Source organism: Poecilia formosa, unplaced genomic scaffold (assembly GCF_000485575.1).
Source record: "Poecilia formosa unplaced genomic scaffold, Poecilia_formosa-5.1.2 Scaffold1107, whole genome shotgun sequence".
Classification (NCBI taxonomy): domain Eukaryota; kingdom Metazoa; phylum Chordata; class Actinopteri; order Cyprinodontiformes; family Poeciliidae; genus Poecilia; species Poecilia formosa.
The window spans coordinates 1-22,267 of record NW_006801046.1 but is presented as its reverse complement, the minus strand read 5'-3'; the positions used below and the strand labels follow the sequence as shown (position 1 = coordinate 22,267).

General features: G+C 40.0%; 3 protein-coding genes across 6 annotated transcripts; all 3 read left to right on the top strand.

Moving 5' to 3' along the window:
- The first annotated feature begins 6 nt into the window (after nt 1-6).
- LOC103132526 (clathrin interactor 1-like) lies at nt 7-13,061 on the top strand. Of its 4 annotated transcripts, none has more exons than XM_016667439.1 (12): nt 7-117; nt 2,580-2,684; nt 2,841-2,937; nt 4,801-4,909; nt 5,715-5,891; nt 6,340-6,508; nt 7,204-7,423; nt 7,509-7,575; nt 8,092-8,166; nt 9,132-9,457; nt 10,060-10,243; nt 10,814-13,061. In XM_016667439.1, exons 1-12 carry the CDS (start codon nt 77-79, stop codon nt 11,188-11,190), a joined length of 1,947 nt encoding a protein of 648 aa, XP_016522925.1. In that variant the 5' UTR covers nt 7-76; the 3' UTR covers nt 11,191-13,061. The 4 variants fall into 4 exon arrangements, with proteins under 4 accessions (XP_016522925.1, XP_016522924.1, XP_007544397.1 ...); XM_016667438.1 differs by having other exon boundaries at nt 8,089-8,166; XM_007544335.2 differs by having other exon boundaries at nt 7,494-7,575.
- A 1,930-nt stretch (nt 13,062-14,991) lies between these two features.
- Nucleotides 14,992-17,709, top strand: LOC107835160 (transcription factor Sox-14-like). Its single transcript, XM_016667437.1, has 5 exons — nt 14,992-15,391; nt 15,566-15,693; nt 16,669-16,905; nt 17,063-17,324; nt 17,441-17,709. Exons 2-5 carry the CDS (start codon nt 15,579-15,581, stop codon nt 17,568-17,570), a joined length of 744 nt encoding a protein of 247 aa, XP_016522923.1. The 5' UTR covers nt 14,992-15,391; nt 15,566-15,578; the 3' UTR covers nt 17,571-17,709.
- Nucleotides 17,710-18,200: 491 nt separating this feature from the next.
- Nucleotides 18,201-22,185, top strand: LOC103132527 (transcription elongation regulator 1-like). The gene is made up of 5 exons (XM_007544336.2): nt 18,201-18,305; nt 19,760-20,003; nt 20,680-20,832; nt 21,486-21,771; nt 21,857-22,185. The coding sequence occupies exons 1-5, from the start codon at nt 18,259-18,261 to the stop codon at nt 22,168-22,170; spliced, it is 1,044 nt and encodes a 347-aa protein (XP_007544398.1). The 5' UTR covers nt 18,201-18,258; the 3' UTR covers nt 22,171-22,185.
- The last annotated feature ends 82 nt before the right edge of the window (nt 22,186-22,267 follow it).

The following is a 22,267-nucleotide window of genomic DNA, read 5'->3' as shown; positions in this document are numbered from 1 at the left end:
CACCTCTGGGTTGCGGGGTGTCGAGACACGGGGGCGGCGCAGTATCGAGGTGGGGAGCCCGCAGGTCCGTGCGGAGATGCTGAACATGTGGAAAGTCAGGGAGCTGGTGGACAAAGCGTGAGTACCAACCGAGATGGAGGCGCAGAGCTAACCCGCTAAGTGGCCCGTGAGCTAACCGGTGATTGAGCAGCTCTCACCGGGCAGCATCATTAACTTTTATCGCTGATGGAGGAAAGAATACGGGCCTTCAGCTGTTAGCTTTGACCACTTGGCAAACTGCCAGCCTTGTCCCATGAATTAATATTTCGTCGCGTTTTCATCGTTATCTCTTATGGCATCATTGTAAAGTGAGAATGTGTTTGTGGCTTTCAGTTAGCTAATTCGGCTATAAGCAGGTCAGGTGTTGTTATCCCTCAGAGTGCTGCTGCAGCAGACTAACAGCCTAGCTGTCCCACCCCGGTGATGCTCACCATCTCCATGTCCGCCCAGCACATTGCACACCTCCAACAGGAAGGAGGCTGATTGATAATGACGGACATATAACCGGCTAAGCATGTTGTATTCTCAACATTCACATTGTCCCGATGAGGCCCACAGCAATGTAGCATGCTGGCAAACAAACACATACTTTAGTAGGACATGTGTGCTCCTAAACACATGCATTGTGTTTTTTATGCCTCTGTGATGTAGGTTTATGAATGTAGTTATTACAGTGTAGCCATGCAGGAGGAAGAAAATCTTCTTGTACTCTTTGTTCCTCCAACTGCATGCATTGACTTTGGCTGAGTAAAACCAAAACTAACCCAAATGTGTATGTGCAACCACTAATGAGGTTTCTTCAACTCTGTTTCTGATTCAGGATATGGGGATGCCTACTGACATTTAGTTTGTGACTCTTACTGCTCTAGCTAGTGTAAAAGAGTGACATTAAGACTAATAACAATAAGTAGTACATCTTTAAACTAGGTTTGGAGTCCAAATACATCCAAATTTCTTCTGCGTAATTTTGTAAAGTTTATTTCCATCCATGTTTGTAGATTTATAACATATTTCTGCGAAGCTGCAATGCTAACTGACAGAGTTTACGGAGGATTATTATAATGTTTTGATAATTGACCCATAAGGAAGTATAAATACATTACTGCACAATATCAAGAATACATGTCATTGTGATGCTACAACAACAAATATTTTTTTATAAAGCCACAAAGTATTGCATGCTGCAATAAGCAATAAATCAATCGCATGATAATTTCCTTTTGGATGATTTATTGTTTTTCTCTCTCTACCAAAACCTGGGTGGCAAAGGTTTTCAGCATGGTGCATTGGTTTTGTTTGAAGGACAGTTTTCTTTAGCTTCATAATTCATTTTATTTGTTGTTTTGTTTATTTATTTGGGGTATTTAAAATGTTGTTTGTTAATCTTTTGAGAATGTGTTCTTGCGTTATTATGCCATCACCATTTTATGACTTGAAAATGTTCTCAAAACAACAATATTATCATTTATTGCAATAACGTTTGGGACAATTTATCATCCAGCAGAATCAGTCATCTTGACTGGCCTACTTGCAACTGAAAATAAAGACAAAAAGTATTAAGTGGAGTTAACATTAAGACCAGAGAAGGAAGAATACAGACGAGGGAGTAGATGAAGCAGCACAGGGCTTGAAATGGAGTAACAGACAACAGCTTCCATCAGCTGTTGGTTGTGGCTGGCTGAGCATGATGAATACACTCCATTATTGATCTGCCTCCATAGAACTGGCAGCAGAGGCATTTCTTTTCCAGCATATTAAGAGTCACGCTAATATAAAGCTTTCTGCTTTCTGCGATGGCTGATTATAACACAGTTAAAAGTGGCTGCTGCCTGGGATAAATCATTGATCATTGTTGGTTTTCTCTTGCTGTGAGTTTGGCAGGTTTCAGAGAACAAAGAGATGGGGAGTAAGGCAGGAAAAGAAAGGGACTGCTCACTGTGAACAAGCACTGAAAGAGAAATGACAGGAGTTATTTTAAACTGATGATTCTCGGACTAAATTGTTACCTGAATAAGCGTTGGGTATGAAGAGATTGGCATTGTATGTACAGGAAAACAGAGAGTAGAAAGTGAAGTACAGGAACAAAGAAGACAGGAAACAGCATACCTGTGTTCACCTCCCTTTGATGTACAGACTTGCTCTTTTCCCTCTTTGTGCCTCAGAAAGCTTCTGCCTCTTTGCCCACATCTGTTATCTGATAAAGAGTTCAGCAGCACAAAGGATTTTCCAAAGTGTATTTGTTATTCAGCGAAGCAGGATTCTGCCAGTCCTCAGACAAAACGCTAAAGCTTATTTGTGGTTTTGTGTTTTGAATGAGTTGTTGTAATAAGCTAGTAGATAATTTTTATTTGTATAGATGAAAATTGCAAGTAAAATAACATGAAATAAGTACAAATTCAGGTTTTTGCTCGTTCTTCTGCTCAGTCTGTTGAAGTTTTTTTTTGCTTATCTTTCCATGTTAAGACAAAATAAGATGTGATGCATACAAGTTTTATAGTCACACTGGTGATGTTAACAGGTATAAATGTTTGTGTCAACAGCACTAATGTGGTGATGAACTACTCAGAGATAGAGTCTAAGGTTAGAGAAGCTACCAACGATGACCCCTGGGGGCCTTCTGGACAGCTAATGGGAGAGATAGCCAAGTAGGTGTAACAACACACACACACACACACGCACACACACGCACGCGCACGCACGCACGCACGCGCACACACACACATACACACAGTCATGAGATGTGATCTGTTTTACTCATGGATGCCAGCAGAATGACCATAAATGTGTGTGTGTGTTTATAGAGCTACGTTTATGTATGAGCAGTTCCCAGAGGTGATGAACATGCTGTGGACCAGGATGCTGAAGGATAATAAGAAGAACTGGAGAAGAGTGTACAAGGTAGGACTGCCACACATCGTGTCTGTGTTCCCTGAAGTCTGCTCTGGGTTTATTGAAGCAGGGTTAGAGGTTTCTTTGCTTGACGTCAGGCCTACATATGGCTTCTTCCCATGTTTTTCACGTGAGGGACCGTGACCAGGCCCAGATTCCTTCTGTCTGTATTTCATTTTTTTAGGTTGAGTTTTCTTTTTACATTTGTGTGTTGCATCCCAGGATCTTGATTGGGTCTCATGTGTTGTTGATGTTATGAATAACTTTTTTTTATTGCATTTGACGGTTTGCAGTCGGTGTTGAGCTGGTTCCCCCTGCTTGTGGTTGAGAGGTTATTTTACAATCTTTTTTGCGGGACCGCTCTGCAGTTTTATCCTGTTCCAGAAATGAAATGTTTTCTTGCATTTTGAGTTGCAGAAGGAGCAACACTGATCTAAAACCAAATTGTATCTATTATAATCTGTTCAAACATTTCTGGATTACGTCAGTTTGAAAAGCCTCATTTTCTTGTGAAGGCAATTCTGACCTTACTTCATTCTTATTACTTCAACTTTTTTTTAAACAAAACTACTACAGCAGGTGTGTCATCATGTGTTTTGAAAAACCTGCAGAATTTCTCTCACTGGTTCTGTACGTCCATCACTTGCAGTGAAGAAGAGAAACATAATTTCATCAGCGACACGAAATGTTGCAGCTCTGTAAGCGAGGCTTCTTGCATTAAATTTTTAACCAGCTCCTGTTTTTTTAACATATCACTATGAAATGATCACTGAGCTCAGAGGAATAATGTAAAATTACTTTTTGACGGTTGGAAAAATGAAACCTCTGTCTCTCAAGTCAAGTTTGTCTGTGTAGCATTTCAGCAACAAGGCAGTGCAAAGTGCTTCACTGCATAAAAACATAATACAGTAATAATTTATGAAACAAGCAATAAACATTACAAATGCCATCATCAGAACCATCAGGCAAATATACATCCAATATAATATTTAGCCTTGATTTAAAGGAACTCAATGTTTCAGCTTGCAGTTTTCTAGAAGTTTGTTCCAGATTTGTGGTGCATAGAATGTCATAAGGTGGGGTTGAAGTGGTGAGGAGATGACGCAGAGAACCCAGGTTATGGTGAAGATGAATTTAATGATGAATGTAGTTCACATAGTCCAAATCAGGCAGCACGGCAGGAACAACTAGCACGCAGCTAAGCACCGGTAGCAACTGACAACGAAGACTAAATCAACTGGAACTGACGTCGACACAGGACTTAACCAGTACAACTGGGAAGACGGACAGACAGACGCAGACTGCAGACTGCAAACGTTTGACAATTGACAAGGACCCGACGAGGAACACAGACAACAGGTGGGTATAAATACACACGGGGTAATTAAGGGAATGAGACACACCTGGGGAGCAATCAACGGGGAGGACAGGACAGAGACTCACAGGGAAACAGGAACACATTGAAAAACTCAAAAACACACAGAAAACCACGGATCATGACATAGAAGCTGAATGCTGCTTCTCCACGTTTGGTTCTGGACCACCAACCTGCCTGTTTGAGCAGTTTGAATTTCTGCACGCTTCTGCGTGGCTGCAAGTCTCAGTTTGTCTTTTCTTTCTAACACACTGCAGAGTCCATCAACTTCAAGGCTAAATTCATTGTATGTATTAATTGTATCTTAGCAAAGAGAAACTGCTGAAATGTTTTAGCAAGCAGTTTAAAGGATCAAAGATAAAGCATTACGACTTATGAAGTGAAAAAAAGTAAAACATTTTTTTTACACACCTGAGCAGTGGCAGCCAAAATCAGCCAAGCCGTGAATCCGGGTTGCTTCTCTCTTCGTCTTTCTAATATCCGCGTCTCTCCTCCAGGCCTTACTCTTGCTTGCCTACCTGATCAGGAACGGCTCTGAGAGAGTCGTCACCAGCGCCAGAGAACACATCTATGACCTGCGATCTCTAGAAAACTATCATTTTATCGGTGAGTCTCTCTCTTTGCAATTTTTAAACTTTTCTTTTTGCTTATCTTGTGTTGAAAATTCAATACTAGCATTTATCCAAGCATTTGGATTAAGATATTTCAAGGTTTCCCCCAGAATACTCGGTAAGCCCGATGGTTGGGCGCTAGGGCGGTATTTCATCTAGTGACTTGTTGTGTTTTAGAGTTAAAAAATGTTTAAAGTTAACAGGAAATTTGAAAATCCATCCATCGTCTGTCCCTAGTGGGGTCAGGAAGGTTGCTGGTGCCTCTCCAGCGAACGTTTCAGGCAAGAGGCGGGGTACAGCCTGGACAGGTTGCCAGTCTCTCGCAGGGCAACACAGAGACACACAGGACACACAACCAGAGAGACCAATTAACCTGACAGTCATGTTTTTGGACTGTGGGAGGAAGCCAGAGTACCCAGAGAGAACATGCAAACTCCATGCAGAAAGACCCCAGACTGGGAATCAAACCCAGAACCTTCTTACTGCAAGGCAACAGCTCTACCAACTGCACCACTGTGCAGCGCCGACATTTGAAAATATCACTTGATAATTATGTTATTGACAAATTGGGAGATTAATACCTGAAAACCAACTATAAAGTCTTAAAAATTGCAAACATTTTAAAAAGACTTAAAAAATAAGCAGTTCTTAGCCTGCTGGGGGCACAAGTAAAGTCTGGTGGCCCGCCAGGCTTTTTTTTTTTTTTCTGAAGGAAACCCTGTGTTTTGTCTTTGAATAAAAAGCAATAAATGGTTTTATAGGTTTGTATCAGTGACTGTATCTGTTGGGTTCATCTGCAGATGAGAATGGGAAGGATCAAGGAATAAACGTGCGTCAGAAGGTGAAGGAGATGGTGGAGTTCATCCAGGATGATGACAGACTCAGAGAGGAGAGAAAGAAAGCAAAGAAGAACAAGGATAAATATATTGGAGTCTCCTCTGACAGTATGGGCGGTGGAGGTGGCAGCTTTAAGAACTGTAAGTAGCTCACAGCGTTCGTCTGACAGCTTGAGTGGATTAAAATGAAAATACAATCCCTCCTGGAGAACCTAGGAAATATATTTTCTACAGCAAATGTAGCATGCTTTAAATCTCTGAAGGCGTAATACTATAAGCGAGTAAATTACTGCACCGGTTTATTATTTTCAAATATAAAATTAGGTTGGTAACTGCTAAAAATGGAAAATCATTGAAGAATGTTTCTGACCTTTTGTTTTCTGCAAAGGTATTTTCCATTACCTATAACATTTAAGGCTTCAGAGACAAACTTGGAGAAAATATTTAATCACTTTCTGCAGCTCTGACCTCTTTATTGCTGTTATATTTTAAATTATTTATGGTATAAAAAATATGTAGTTAAAATAAGGGTTTAAACAGCCAGATTTGTTTATGCTGAATCTCTGTTTTTGATCTTTTTTTCTTCCAGCGAACGAATTGGATCGTAATAAGTGGGATGAGGACTGGGACAAGAGCAGAGGAGCTTTCCCTTTCAGCGAGAAGCTCGGAGAGATCAGTGACAAGATAGGCAGCACCATCGACGACACACTGAACAAGTTCAGAAAGAAGGAGCGAGACGACTCGCCTGACCGGATCAGGTAAACCGACACACACTCCGACAGCAGGAACGATCATGAGTCATATTCAAATTACTTCCTTCATGTGGATCCACTGTGGATCTACTTAAAATCAAAAATATATGGGGTGGAAAAACGTTGCAAAATTCAAACTAGCAGTTAACTGAAGTAAATTTTAATTCAGTTTAAGCATTTAGTTTTCTGCAGCTCACCTGTCCCTGCAGACTTTTTCTGAGGATCCAAAAGATCTCATTGTTCCAGCGTATCAGTCAGGAGAAGGATCTAAAACAGTGCACAGCATTGTACTTAGTATAAATTGCAACAAAAATGTTAGATTTCTTCAACATTAATACAAAGACAATATAAAAACTAGTAAAGGAGTTCAATAGGCCTACAGTAACACTGAAGGAGCAATATTATAATATGTTGCACTTATTATATATCTGGGCTGATAAGTAGGATCACAACACAGACACCAGACTTGGCTAAAATCCTTCAAACCCTGGTAGGATGATATGTTGTGTTTTACTAAAAGTGCATAAACCATGCTGCACAACAGACGTACAAATATATTTAATCTCTGTTTTAAGGAGATTAATTACAGAGAAAACCAGTTAAACAGAGATCCGAACCCTTCAGACTTCCACAAAGACACAGCAGATCAACCTTTGCATAATCCCGTGAGCTCTGATGCGTCCCTTATCTGGTTGCCATAGTGACAACGAGGAGGAGAGAGGATCAAGAAACGGGAGGCAGGAGACGATCGAATTTAAAGACGAGGAGGAAACGGTCACGACGAAGAGCATCCAGATCACACAAGCGACAGAAACCACGACCACCACCACCACGAGGAAACGCAGCGGGGCGGCGAGCAGCAAGACGCTGGACCTGGGGGCTGCGGCGCACTACACCGGAGACAAGAGCCCAGAGGAAAAGGTACACACCGTTTCTACGGTGACAGTCATCTTCACCTTTGAAGGTTTAATTGCTACGTCTTACTCCTCAGTCGTCGGCGAAGCAGACTTCCAGCAGTGGACTGGCTGACCTGCTGGTGATTGACCCTTCAAACAACGAGAGCACAGCGGCAGGTAAACACACACACATTCCTCTCCTACGCTGTCCAAACACACTTCTGTCATGATCCGTGTTTCTGTGTATTTATTTTAAGGTATTTCTGTGTTCAGTTTCTGTCCTGAGTCTCTGTTGTTTCTGCGTCTTCCCTGTTGATTCCTTCCCAGGTGTGTCTCATTCCTTGATTAGCCTCTATGTGTATTTAGTCCCACCTGTTGTTTTTGTCTCTTGTCGGATCCTCGTATGTCATTTGTCGTCTGTCTGCCTGCCATCACAGTCGTACTGTAAAGTCCTGTGTTAGTTAGCTCTCTTATTCAGTCCTCAGTTTTTCAGTCGCTACCGGTATTTAGCTGTGTGCTATTGTCTCTGCCGTGCTGCCTGATCTGGACTGTTTTGAGCCACATTCATTATTAAATTCATCATCTTCATCACAACCTGGGTCGTCGGCGTTCTCTCTCACCACCACAAACCACACCTCATGACAACTTCTGTGTCCTGTGGTAAGTTTGTGTTTGTCTTCACTCACCCAGCAGGGACTTCAGACCTCATAGGGGGCTTTGCTGACTTCTCCTCACCTGCAGCCTCTGCCAGCCTCCCCACCTCCACTGGTAAACGCCTCCCCTCACTGCTCCTTTAAGACCTTCATCATGCCCTCAAAATAAAGAGGATTAGTTCACAATCACACATTTTAAGACATAAAATACAAATTTAAGAAATATATCAGTTTATGCAGGTTGTCTACCTGTGTCTAAGTGAATCCATTAGGCTTAGAGACAAGCACAGTCTGAGTGAGTATTGAATTTAATCCAAGGATTTCCCAGGTCTGGATATAAAAAGAAAATAGAAAATTTACAGACATTATTCCCTATTCTGTTGTCTGAATGTTGTTTCTGCCTTATTCTTTTTTTAATTTTCCTTCCTTTCATCTTTATTACAGTTAATTATTGATGTTTTTACCTGTGAGAGGCCAAATTACTTCGTATTACTCAGAGGTGGGCAGAGAACCCAAAAATTACACTCAAGTAAGAGTAGCAATACTTCAATATATTTTTTACTCAAGTAAAAAGTAGCCTTCCAAGAAATTACTCAACTAAAAGTAGAAAAGTATTTAGTAAAAGTCTACTGAAGTACTGAGTAACTGATCAAATTATCAATAATTTCTAATTTAAAAATTACATCATCAGATAAAACAAAATGTAAAGTTAAGTGGAAATTTTGGTATTTTAAGGAACAAAATTAAAATAATTCATATAAGTAACAAAAAGTAACAAACCGAAATCAGTTTCTTTCAATAAAAAACGTATGAAACTTTAACAAAACTGCAGCTGTGTGTCTGTGTCTGGTGAATTTTTGGTTAAAACATGTTTGTTTTTCATTCAGCGGGTAGAAAATCCAGAAATTTTACTCAAGTAAGAGAAGCGACTCAAGTAAAAGTAAAAAGTACAGCGTAGTAAAAATACTCCTAAAAGTGCATTTTTTCAAAAACGCTATTCAAGTAAATGTAATTGAGTAAAAGTAACCAGTTACTACCCTGCTCTGGTATTACTTAACCATTACTTTTTTTTTTGACCAGCTGCTGCCTCTTCCAATGGAAACGGGGACTTTGGGGACTGGAGCTCCTTTTCAGGAAATCCTCCTGCTCCATCTAGCTCCGGTCCTTCGCAGCCGGTTACCGACCTGTTTGGCAGCGGACCGTCACCGCCGCCGGCGCCGACTTCAAACCCGTCCTCTGCCCCCCCATCTGCTGAGCTGTTAGACCTGATGAGCGGAGTCAGCCATCAGCCAACCAATCCACACACGACGCTCAGCGCTTCCCAGAGCATGACCTTCTCTCTTGGCGGGGTGACGCCGGGAGGATCCGTTGCCATGCCTACGATGCCACACTCCCGCTCTCAACAGGTATCAAAGGAAATATGAATTTGTTAAGCATTTTGAAAAAATGTTACATTATTGAGGGCTGATATTGTTGAGAAAAATAGTCTAACGTATTTTCCGCACTATAGGGCGCACTGTTACATAATTATCTATTTTTGATCTTTTTCATATATAAACCGCACCAGACTACAAGGCGCATTAAACGAAACAAAACAGTCAGATAAGTCAGTCAGTCAAAGCACATTGCGTATTACTCTGCAACGCTCCTGACGACGGCAGCCGTAATGTAAAGTAAAACGTTTTGACAGAGTGCCCTCAGCACCGTGTGCCACACAAAATCGCTTCAAGGTCAGTAAGCACAGCCAAAATTAATCCACATTAATTCACGAGAGGGGCCTGTTTTACTCCACAATATGTAAGGCGCACCTTTATTTTAGATAAAATTAAGTGCACCTTGTAGATTATTCTAGACCTAAAATTTAGAATTAGGACTTGTATTGGCAAAAGGTATTTACTCAAAACATTTGCTGCTACACAGTATCATTTTGTTGCTGCACCTCTAACCTCATCTCTCACCTTTTAATAAAAACCATAACCCAGGAATAAATCAGACAAATTTGTTTCAGAATTTGGTGGGCATGGTGTCCCAGCAGCCAATAGGATCGCAGCAAAAGGCTGGAATTGGAAGTCAGGGGTCGTTAGGGTCAACTTGGTCTGACCCGTCCGTCAATATCAGCCTGGACTTCCTGTCAGCCGGACTCAACCACACAAAGACACCACCATCTCTGAACAATATAATCCAGCAACAAGGTAACGTCCTTTACTGAGCTTTTTATCTGTTAAACACAAACAAATTGGACTTTCTGAAACTTATTATAGTGCTTTGCAAAAGCTTTTATACACCTTGAACCTTTTCACATGTTGAAAACCTCAAACTTCAGGGTATTTTATTGGGATTTTAACTTTGTGATTAATTAACATAATGTAGCACATAATGGTAAAGTTAGACACATCAAAATAAATTCTTCTGGACGATAAACTGTCCCAGAAGTTATTGCGACAAATGATGAAATTGTTATTTTTAAACAATGTCCAAGTACTTTTAGAGCGTTCTCGTTTCTTGCTTATTTTTATTGGTCTGTCTCACAAAATACATATATTTTCTGGTTGTGCCATGTTCAACTATGAAAAGGGTCAAGATGTATGAATACTTTTGCAAGGCACTGGATTACCTCTGTAAGCTTTTCAAAATATTCAAAGGAAATATACACACAGTAATCCATAAACAACGTAGAATCAGATTTGTAAATGTGTGTGTGTGTGCTTGGGTTTGTGTGTGTGCGCGTGCGTGTGTGTGTGTGTGTGTGTGTTTTTGTGCAGGAGTACCTCCGGTCAGCCTGTTGGCTCAGAGTTTTGGAGGACTAACCCTCAGCTCACCACCTCATGTGGCTCCCGTCAGGCCGCCAGCCAACCCCATCATGGCCGGCGGCGCCATGGCGATGGGCATGCCTGCTCCCCTGGGCGTGGGCATGCCACCTTTGATGGCCACCGGCCTGCAGAGTGGAATTCCTGTGAACCCAGGGATGATGGGAATGAACATGAGCATGAATATGGGCATGGCCACCCCGGTGATGATGGGTGGCATGGCAGGTATGGGGGTGCCAGGAGTGGGAATGGGCCTGAGCCACTCCATCAGCCCCGCCGTGGTCCCACCCAAACAAGATGCCTTCGCTAACTTTGGCAGCTTTGGGAAATGAAGGTTTGCAGTCAAGTGTGTGTGTTTGTTTGTGAATGAGTGAGTGAGCATGAATGTGTGAAACTGCGAGTAAGCGAACTGCAGAAGGACTTTGCTGTACTTGAAGACAAACCTTGCATGTTTCACTGTCTGCCTCTGGGCTTTGGTGAGCTGGCGCCGGTGACTCTTTGCCATCGGTTCCCACCGATTCGCCGCAGAAGGAAGCAGAGGTGGAGCGAACGTGTCGGTACATAACCATCATTACTTCCCTTTACTGGAAAAATCATTGTCTTCACGAGTTTTTATAAAACCATATGTTATCCTCCATCGTTTAGTTTTTTCTGCACAAAAAAATTCAGTTTAGCTAAAATGGCACTGAGGCCTTAATTTTGCATTGTACATGAGAAGGTAATTTTTTTAAAATCCAAATTTAATTATAAAATTTAAGCCATTCCATTTATATTCCGACTTTGCAAAGCCCTTTTCAGACATGAATCATTTGCTGTTGTTTCACAACAAACAGCTTCATTCATACTGATGTGTTAATATGAGCTAGTCATGTAAGATTGGCCATCGGTGTTTGCAGGTCAAAAAGTAACAAGTCGTTTGGTGCCTACATCCATTTGTACCTGTAAACAAACCATTGTTTACCTGAGTACTCCACTTAGCTTTCACTGTAGTAAAGACATAAGTCATTAAAATCCTCAATTATTAGAAATAATTTAGTTAATTTGGATATTATCTGAAAACTTGGTGTCAAACTATATTTGGATTTATTTTTTTGCTACATTAAGACAAATTATGACCTCTGGTTTAACCAAATTAACTAATTTGGGTCATAATCGATCTCCTGTTGGTACGTATTGCTTCATTAGAGTTATGTGAACAGATTTCTTCACTGCAGGCCATGAAAATTACATATAATTGGCAGCTTTCAAAGTGGATATTTTGTACCTGGAAGGTGGATGACTCAACAACTACAAAGGTCAGAAATGGTGAAGGGCTGAAATTATCAACACCTATAATTACTACATTCACTCCTTCACCAAGCTGAACCTGAAAAACCATTTGACTTTCTATCTTCTACATACCACTACAAAGTATTTTGGTCTAAACTACAAAAGGTATGAATTAGTGAATTATAAAGTTAATTTACAGTTTGCTCTTAACTCAGCCATAAACTAGATCAAGAAATAGTCTGAAAGCAGAAACTTTAGCAGCAGTCCCTAAGCTGTTTTAAAACCTGTGTGCTGAAGGGAAAATTATTTAGATCCTGCATCTTACTGTTGTAAAGAAAACCGCTAATTAAAATTTTAGCGATGCTTTCGATTATTAAAATGATGATGGAATCTAAAACCAGCAGGAGGATTTTTCCTGCTTGAGTTTTGCCAGATTAAAGTAAATTTCTACTGTTCCTGTCTGAAAGGGGCTTTTGCTGGACCGCCAACAGGGGGCAGAATGAGTCTCCTTAAAAACTAGTAACCTGCATTGTGCTTGATGGATGATGGATGGGGAAATACAAATTAACATCTGAACTCAGAGAAGCCTGTTTCCTTTTTCTCTTTTGGTTTAGTCTAACATTTTATTTTTAATCGGCTTGTTGCATTATAATATTTGGAGAAGTAGTACTGAATGATTCTTCCGTTTGACTTTCTGAATGCATTTACCACATAAAGGGCCAGTCAGTATTTTATTCAGAGTGCTACTGATTATTTTCTATTTATGCAACTTGTCCACGTGACTTCACAGATCTCAGTAAACTATTCAGTGTTGCTTTCTGACTCACCTACATTCATTAGCGTCTCTAACTTTTTTGCATACAAACCGTTTTTATGCATTGAGGTACAGAAGTATTTTCCTACCAACTTTGGTGGAAATAATTACTCAAAAAAATAAATAAATAAGTTGTAACTTTACTTACACGTTTACAGTGGATTCTGGGAATACCTCTAACATTGTACCTTGAGTTGGAATCATTTTTCACCTATACTTCATAACCCATTGGGTAGAGATGACGCTCCTCGGCATTTGATTCAGATTAAATATGCTGGAGTTCAATCCAAATGGTTTGGGGTGACATTTGTGTGAGAAATGGATAACGGCCGTTTGTGACTTTATGTATGGGTCTAAGTTTCTTCTGTTTGATGTACAAACACAGCTAAGCAGAGCCTCTTGTCATTTTCTGAGGCGCTGCCCTCCAAATGACCAAATCTTTATTTTGTTACTCTCAGAATTATAATTCCATAGGTTTTAGTTTAATATTTTATTAGTTGTAAGGTTATGATCAAATAAAACTGCATTTGAAGTGATTTAGTTTACTTGAATCATGGTTTTTTTTTTTCATTTTCCTTCAACACAGATCTTTTAATTTGATTGCTGTATATTTTCTGTACTTCATTCAACAATAAATTAAATTATAACATTAAACAGTTGGGTTTCATATTTTTGTTTATGTATTTTGCTTCTTATTTACATTCTTAACAGTAATTTTAACAATACTGACAAATTGAAGTAACAAACAATTAAAAAAAAACATTTTCAAATGTTCTGTAAAATGTAAAAGACTTAAAATAGGTTGCATCACATCAAGTGTCAATCCTTATGTAATGTATTCAGTGTTTTGTAATTTGTTTTAACTTGTACATAGTTTAATTTGTTTTACTTTTGTGTAATCACGTTATGTGTTGCAGATTTCTTCCCAGATCCCTCTTGCAGATGAGATCTGGATCTCAGTGGGTTTTTACTGGTTAATTTAAGGGGAGAAAGAAAATCTGGTGAACACCATGGTGAGGTTCAAGGAGCATTCTGAGCCCTTAAAAAAGCTGATTGTAGTAGCTGAGTTTGGTAACGGATTCAAAGAGCTCTTTAATATCTGCCATTTTCACTGAATGGAAAATAACCTACAAGTGGAGAATATTCAAAACATCTACCAACATGCCCAGGTCTGACCGCCCAAGCAGGTTCACCTCAAAAGCAGAACGCAATATTTTAAAAGGAATTTCATAACACCCTAAAATTTCGTCATGGTACCTACTGCAGGCTTTTATTACTGTTGACGTGAAACTGCGTGCCAATCAGAAAGAGGCTGCACAAAGGTAACTCACCTATAGCTCTCATAAGTGAATCAGAGGTCATCCGCGCCACTGAACCGCCATCTTGTTAGGCAAGAGCAGCGCAAAGCATAGATGAACCATGGCTTTGTCACTAACAAAAAGTATATTGACACTCTTGACCAATGTGCAAGAGAAATATCCATGAAAAAGTATCAGAGTGTTGGAGTGAGAATAGTAGTAACATACATTTTGCTGCATGTTTTAGCTTCGTAAATAAGTCTACAAAGCTAATTTTGCTAGCTCGCCAGTAAGTACTGCAGTCAATATCACCGTATGGATATTTACAGAGTTGGAGAGAGTACTCAGAAATTGTAAAGTAACAGTTTTAATGAACTTAAAATGTTTATAAATTAGACAGGAACGTGGCTATAGCTAGTTCTAAGCTCGTAGCTTGTTTATTGTCGTCATAGCAACCCCGTATCAACTGTCATAACAGTTAGCTACCGATACCTACCACAATGACTGCTGTCAGCTATAAAGATCCCAGCAATGTGACATCACATGAGAACTATAAATAAAAAAGCAACAGCTGGTTACCATAGACACTGAATGCAGGCAGGCAGGTTGTAGCTAATCCTGCAACTTTTGGATCAAGAAATGTAACTGATGCTGCCCCTCTTTGATCCATTATGTATTTTTAATTTATAAGAAAAGACAAATTACTTCTATAAAGGGTGAAAACTAATCAGACTTGGTTTAAACATTGTTGGGTGTGGGTGTTAGATACATTTCCTTAACTTTAGCCAAGACCTTAAAAAAAAAAAACATATTTTGCGATTAAAGTTACAAGTTACTCTAGCAATGTTTGAATAACTCGCTCGCCATGGCAACTAAGTTAAAAATATTTTGTTTACATTTTCACAATTTAAAGAAAAACTAATCCAAACACTTCAAAGAGGTCACGGTTACTGCTAGGAGATCTAAACTTTCCAGACAATCTAAAAAGGAAAACGACCACAAATGCTGTCTACCAAACAGAGACCTGGATCAGGAAGGACCAGAATGTGACACTCAGTGGCTTCTTCAGCGGAAAACAAAGCAGCTACCCAGCTCCAGTCGTTTAAGGGTTTTTTTTCTACCCAGATAACATTTTACCAGATAATATTTTAGGTGAGTAGTATTTGAAATATCTGGGTCCAGACTGAATCTTCAGTCTCCACTTCTACACACTGTTAAGAACAGAAGCTGCTCTGAGATAAGGAGGATGAAAGATTGTCATATCCGTTCCCACAAATTGTGACAATAAATGAAAACTGTTAACATAAGAAGTTCTTTCCTTTACAGCAAAAAATTCAGTATGTTGCAAATGGGAGAACTGCTGACCTCACCTTCAGGATGCCCTTCTGATCCATCTGTCAGTCCAGGAGCAGACGGTCAAAACACCAGTTTTGTCATTCCACCATCAGAGATAGGTAACAATAGTAATAATAATAATAATATTAATGCTAATTTACATGCTAATGTGATACAGTGGATATAAGAAATGTATCTTACTCTGATTAAAATGTCAGGTTTTGTGAAGTAAAAAAGAATGATAAAGTGGTAGATGGTCATTTTTGCTAACCAATGTTTTAGGTAAAAGATGCAAAGAAGAAAAAATTCTGAAAATCCTGCTTGGACAGCTAATCTTTGTTTAAGTTGATCTGAATCTCTGTAATTGATGGTAGATGTGCGCCCTAGGAGACTAAATGTTGGCATTAATTCAGAAGGTGGTTCAACAAAGAGTTTGTTTCAGGATGTAAATAAGATTTGTTTGCTTTTTTTAGTTAAATAATACATGTCAATAAATGAGGGAAAAGTTCTGAATGATTTATGGTGCTCTAATTTTTTTCATCACATAAACCTGCCATTTTAACACAAGTGGGATGTAATAGTGCTTATAAAATTGTGGTTGTATAATTAGCCACTGTTACCATGTTTCCCCGATATTAAGACACCCCCGATTGTAAGACATATCGGAGGTTTCAGGGGGGTCGGCTAATATAAGCCGTACCCCGAAAGTAAGACATGTGTCTTACTTTTCGGGGAAACACCTCTCATCTAGCTGTGCGCCGCCTCCTGCCCACGTCCGCACCGTCCCCCTCTCCATACGTCGCCGCGTCGCCACCTCCTCGCGTCTTTTATAAAACTGTTTTGTGGTGAATACAATACTGTTCAGGTTGTTAATAAATGTTAATTTTATGGTTAAAACAAAAGATTCGACAATTTTTTTCCAATATAAGACATACCCCGAAAGTAAGACATAGTGGGGCTTTTGGGGATAAAAAGAAAGTAAGACACTGTCTTACTTTCGGGGAAACACGGTAGGATTGTGTGTTAGAGTTTTTTAAAGTGGATCTAACTGCAATACTGTGATTGGATGTAAATACCTAAAATCTTTTCCTCAGATTTCAAACCTAACCAGTTTATCCAAGAGAACGGACGGGTCAAACGGCCAATGAACGCTTTTCTAGTGTGGGCTCGCGTCCACAGAGAGGCCATGCAAAAAGCCTTTCCAGGAAGAACCAGCAATGACATCAGTGTTCAGCTTGGAAATGAGTGGTATAAGCTCAGTGAGGAACAGAAGAGGCCCTACTTTAAAGCAGCTGACAAGCTGAAGAAGATGCACAGACTGCACTTCCCTGGTATGAACATTACATGTCTGTCCGACAGTGGATTTGAAAAGCTTATGTTAATTATTGACTGTACAATCACTTCATCTTCTAGTCAAGTATTCTGTGGAAGACATTTGATGACGTAACTTTTGATTATAACTCATGTTGGCTCTGACTGTGGTACCAGATTACGAGTATCGCCCCCGGAAGAGAAAAGACAGAAAGCAAGCTTTTGAAGGGAAATATGACCAAACATCAGGACAACAGCAGGACTCAAATATTCACTGTATTGGCTCACAAAGTATGCCTTCAGGTCAACCCAGGTTTCTGGACCCAATTCTATTTGGTCCATCTCCTGTGCCTCAACCAGTCTCCTGCAATTCCTATTTGCCCTTTAACCCCCATCATCAAGCAACCATGTACCATATGGGCCAGAGCCAGAGTTTAAGGTTCGGTGTAAAGTTTCTGATTGCCATATTTTACACATCTTGTTTTCAGTGTATTTAGATACTTGACAGTCAATAAATCACAAAGATTTAAATTTATTTTTAAAATGCTTTTATAGGCCCGGATTTGCCAGAAGCTGGATGGAGGAGGAAAACCTCGACCAAAGTTACTGGCACGATGGAGCTTTGAGGCCATTTGTCTTTGATGGTTATTCAGTGCAGCGTTATTATTCAGCTGGTTTTATCTAAGAAGTCATCATTGGCTCAACATAATTTCAGTGTTGGCTGATGTCACCTCTCACCAAGACTAAACAATGTGGAGAGTTTATAAGCCAGCCTCCAGGTGATAGCTGATTTCATGTTTTTAAATAAAATGTTCACTAATACATGGTGCATACACTTTTTTTATATCAAAATTTCTTACTATACATGCTCAAATTTCCTGAATCTTGAATTTTTTTTCTTTTATATTTTTAAGGAGAAATACTGAAGGGTCACTGAATGACTTTAGGGCACGTCATTCAATAGTCACTCGATTTTTAAATAAAATATCTTAACTTTGAAGATAAAGGATGGATATATTTTGAAGTGCATTTTCAACCAAAGTTTCACTGGTAACTATAACTGACCTGTGCAAACGTTTAATGCTTACATTAAGATGTACGTACATTAAAATGCACAACAGAGTCAGCACTAACAGCATGAAAAATTAGCAGAACAGCCTATGTTTAAAATCCTTAGCTCCACGCTGAACAAAGATAAACTGATAAAAGAAGGCCAATAAACATTTAGCTAAAGGATCGCGAGAACATTTGTGTCCAATCGCAGAGCGCGCAGCTTGAACTGGACCGTTATGGACGGCAACGATCAACCAATAGAAACGTGTGATTACCTTTTGGGGGCGTTTCCAGGAAGAAAGCGGTTACACTTTCCTGTAATGGCGGACCAGACAGAGAGCGAAACTCTTGGGTTTAACGACAACAGGTCAGCTATGAGAAAAATACGAGTTTACAGCAAAATGGTTAAAGTGTAATATTAAATACAAATGCAGATTTTATATGCACCTGGTCGGGGATGTCTACGACTGAGATTTTTGGCGTTTTTACTTGTGAATGTAGCCACGGCAGCTAACTAGCCTGTAGCTAACTAGCCTTATGTTGCGCCTCTCCGTCTATAACACGCGGAACAGATACTTTCCTAATCCTAAAACGACTGTTTTGACCAGAGCCCGGTCTTATGTTCTCACAAGTTGCATATTTACATTTAAAAGCTTGTTAGATAAATCACGTAAGATGTTTAGGTAAACAGCAGTCCGCTCTGTATATTGAATGAACGGGGTGGCTATTAGCTTGACTAGCAAGAGGCGACAATCACAACATGATTGATTTTTGTTCAGAGTTATCTGAGTATGACCCGAAAGCATTTAGTATATAAGTGTGTTGGTTAATAGACTACATTACTACAAACGCATACAACAAAAAAACTCACATACACATTTAAACTATAAACATGTGTAGTTTATACCGATATTATACCAATTTTAAAATATTCTTAGAGGCTATTGTTGACTTTTTGGTTCATGGGGAATTGCACTGCTGCAATGTTTGCAGATTTAACATGGTAGAAATTCTGGGAAGATACAGAAGTGATCTGAATAAATACTGATTTTTAGCTGATTGTAATTTCCCTTGAAGAAATTGTAAAAATATTTTGAACCTAAATTGATTTGTTTTGGAAATAAATATATATGGTAAGATAGTTAATGTCTGCATCAGCCATGTTATTGAACATAGGTATGTATAAATAAGTCCCAGTGAAAAAGAATTAAAGCATACCTCCTTATCTCACTTTTGCTTGTTGTTTTTTATGGTACACCTGTATCTCTAAATGGGCACCATATTTCAGCAGTCTGCATTAAACAGCTCCACATAGAACTAACTGGATTTCACTAATTTTTCAAAATAAACAAAGAATGAAGTTGACTTTTTGAACTGTTTTTATATTGATGTTTTGCACAGTTTACTGAGTAAATCCATGTACAAAGCATTGCTAACTGTAAACATCAGTGTTTTCTGTATTCCTTTAAGAGATGTTGGGCCATTAGCTCAATTGATTGAAATTAATTTTTCAAACTACTGCCAGTGTTGCCTAAAACACAATTGTACATGACAAATAGAAGAAAGGAGCTTTGGTGTAATACTTACAGCTTAATAATTGTTGCTTAAATGCCAGCATGCATCTGTAGAAAACAAAGTTTCCTTATTGGAAGCCTTTGTTCTTCCTCTGACATCATCTTTCAGATTCTTCACTGATACTGAAAATGGCTAACCACCTTCACACATTTGCATTCTACGTATGGTGCAGCTCTAATTTTTTTTTGTATTGTGCATTGAAGAGCTGCAGCTTGAAGCATTAAAATCCTTTACTTTATTGACCAGAATGGCGCAGCAGGCAGTGCGGTTCCGCAGCCCTGCGCCTGCCACTGCCCCCGCACCTTCGCCAGCCCAGACCCCAGTTTTACGAGGGCCTCCGCCACTGCTAAGGCCACCGCCGCCTCCATTTGGCATGATGAGGGGCCCGCCGCCAAGACCCCCGTTTGCCCGACCTCCCTTTGACCCAAACATGCCGCCTATCCCACCACCCGGAGGCATGCCACCACCCATTGGACCTCCTCACCTCCAGGTGAATGTTTTACATATTTCTGCAACATTAGCACTTCTTTCTGTCATTGTGTATGCCATATTTCACAGTCATTATAACTGTATTACGCCATGTTACATATTGATTTCATGCTATACGTTCGGAGAGCTCTTTGTTTTCCAACATCCGGCCACAGATGGAGCACATCGCTTTGTTATTCAGTTGATGCAAAATCTATTCATTTCCTATTCGAAAGGACAGTTGATGCTAGTTATTACACCAAAATGTCCAGCGGTTGCTTTTTCACTTTTTATATTCGGAGTTTAAAGCAATTGTAAAAAATTATTAGAACTGTTGCAGGGAATTAACAGGTGTAGTTTTCTTAGTGTTTGTATTATTTTTAGTAGTAATTTTCAAAATGAGAAAAACAGTGAGTAGACATGAATAATGCTTTTTGTGCTTTCCTCTCTGTGAACCTAACAAGTTCAGCTTTTAGAAGACTTCACTCATCAGAGAAGGATATGACTTAGCATGTTTGATGATCTCTCTAGCTTTTGCAGTAATTGATTCTTTAATGCAGGGAGACTTTCTTTAAATGAGTCCATGACGCATCAGCCACTTTGAATTATTCTTGCAGGTTTTCTGTTTGCTACAAATGTATGTTTTGTTGTGATAGAAAGTCTGATAGCCAAATGCATTGTTGCATCTTCTTCTGCAGAGGCCTCCTTTCCTTCCCCCTCCCATTGGCAACTTGCCGCCTCCTCCAGGGATGCTGTTTCCTCCTGGGATGCCTCCTGTTCCTGCATCCGGAAACCCAGCTCTCAATCCTGCAGAGGAAATCTGGGTAGAGAACAAAACTTCAGAGGGAAAGGTAGGATGAAAACTCCCATCAGAATATGTTTTTTTCATTTATCTTGGAGGAAAGAACTTGATTGCAATTATATTCATAAGGGACAACTGCTTAACTCAAGCACAGATTCTTAGTCCAAACATTTTTGGCTGCATTCTCTTGAAAATGTTTGTTTTATGGTTAAACTTGCATAATAAAAGCTAAAATATACCTGTTCTGTAATAACAGTGAAAGATACATTCAGTTTTTGTAATCTACTGAGGTGATCATTGCTTTGTAAACCTGCAAAAGTAATGCTGGTGACAAAATCATAGTTTGAAAACAAATTGAGAGATCTTTTGCTGTAAAACAGAGTTTTACTCATTTAAAGTCAATGTAAATGAAATGTACACATTGAAAGTGCCTGTTTCTGTCCATTTCTCCAGATAATGTAGATCCCTATCTTGACTATAAAATGTTCAAAATGCTGCCAGAATATGTTTCCTATTAAGCATTTAAAATGTTTTAAAAAACATAAATACGTACTTTGAAGTGTTTGGAATATTTATTTAGCAAAAAAGGAGGGAGAAATTGACTTGAGGGAGTAAATAAAACAGGTTTAGCAGATTCCTACATTGCTGCTAAGCTTTTCAATAAAAGAAATAACTTTGTTTGATGACTTATTTCCTCCTCAGACATATTACTACAACGCTCGGACCAGAGAGTCATCATGGAGCAAACCAGATGGTGTGAAGATCATCCAGCAGTCTGAACTCAACCCTCTTCTGGTAGCGGGGGCTACAGCTGCAGGTTCTGGTGCGAACGTGGGTGCAACCGGACCCACTAGCACCAACAGCGGAAACACAGCTGCCAGCACGGCGGCGGCCTCCCCCACTCAGGCCCCGACCTCTACCCCGACCCACACGCTGACCTCGAGTCCAGACCCCATCACCACCCCCTCGCCCTCTGTGTCCATCGCAGGTAAGCAAATGTTCCTCGGCGCTCAGCGCCTCAGCGAACACAAAGCTAAAAGTGCCTTGTCGTTTTTGTCTTTCTTACCTCACAGCCACCGTTGTAGCAGACCTCCCCCCTGTTGCCACCGTGACGTCCACTGTTGCTGTGTCGCCGGTCACCGTGGTGACCGTTTCCACGGTGCCGTCCCCTGTCACGGCGGTCCAGACTGTGCCACTGCTGCCAGCAGCCTTGCCTCACAGTGTGGCCCAGCCCACTGCAGCCATACCTGCCTTCCCACCCGTCATGGTGCCACCTTTCCGGGTGCCTTTGCCAGGCATGCACATCCCTCTACCAGGTGAGAATGACACCTGCAGCTCAAAAGCTGCTGTTCTAATGAAACTGTGGTGCATATTTAATGATTTTTAATTTTAGGTCTTTATGGGCAAATTATAAATGTTTTTGTCTTGTTTGCAAGTGTTGCTTTGTGGCTTATTGTAGCAGCCTCTAGTAGTGCAGCGTAGAG

Bases quoted from the DNA above. Each gene is read 5' to 3' on its own strand.
- LOC103132526 (XM_007544334.2), top strand. From the start codon at position 77: ATGCTGAACATGTGGAAAGTCAGGGAGCTGGTGGACAAAGC. The intron at 5,892-6,339 runs GTAAGTAGCTCA...TTTTTCTTCCAG, and splicing joins AGGTGGCAGCTTTAAGAACT to CGAACGAATTGGATCGTAAT. The intron at 8,167-9,131 runs GTAAACGCCTCC...TTTTTTGACCAG, and splicing joins CAGCCTCCCCACCTCCACTG to CTGCTGCCTCTTCCAATGGA.
- LOC103132527 (XM_007544336.2), top strand. From the start codon at position 18,259: ATGGCGGACCAGACAGAGAGCGAAACTCTTGGGTTTAACGACAACAG. The intron at 20,004-20,679 runs GTGAATGTTTTA...CTTCTTCTGCAG, and splicing joins TTGGACCTCCTCACCTCCAG to AGGCCTCCTTTCCTTCCCCC. The intron at 21,772-21,856 runs GTAAGCAAATGT...CTTACCTCACAG, and splicing joins GCCCTCTGTGTCCATCGCAG to CCACCGTTGTAGCAGACCTC.
- LOC107835160 (XM_016667437.1), top strand. From the start codon at position 15,579: ATGTTGCAAATGGGAGAACTGCTGACCTCACCTTCAGGATGCCCTTCT. The intron at 15,694-16,668 runs GTAACAATAGTA...TCTTTTCCTCAG, and splicing joins CATTCCACCATCAGAGATAG to ATTTCAAACCTAACCAGTTT. The intron at 17,325-17,440 runs GTTCGGTGTAAA...ATGCTTTTATAG, and splicing joins GGCCAGAGCCAGAGTTTAAG to GCCCGGATTTGCCAGAAGCT.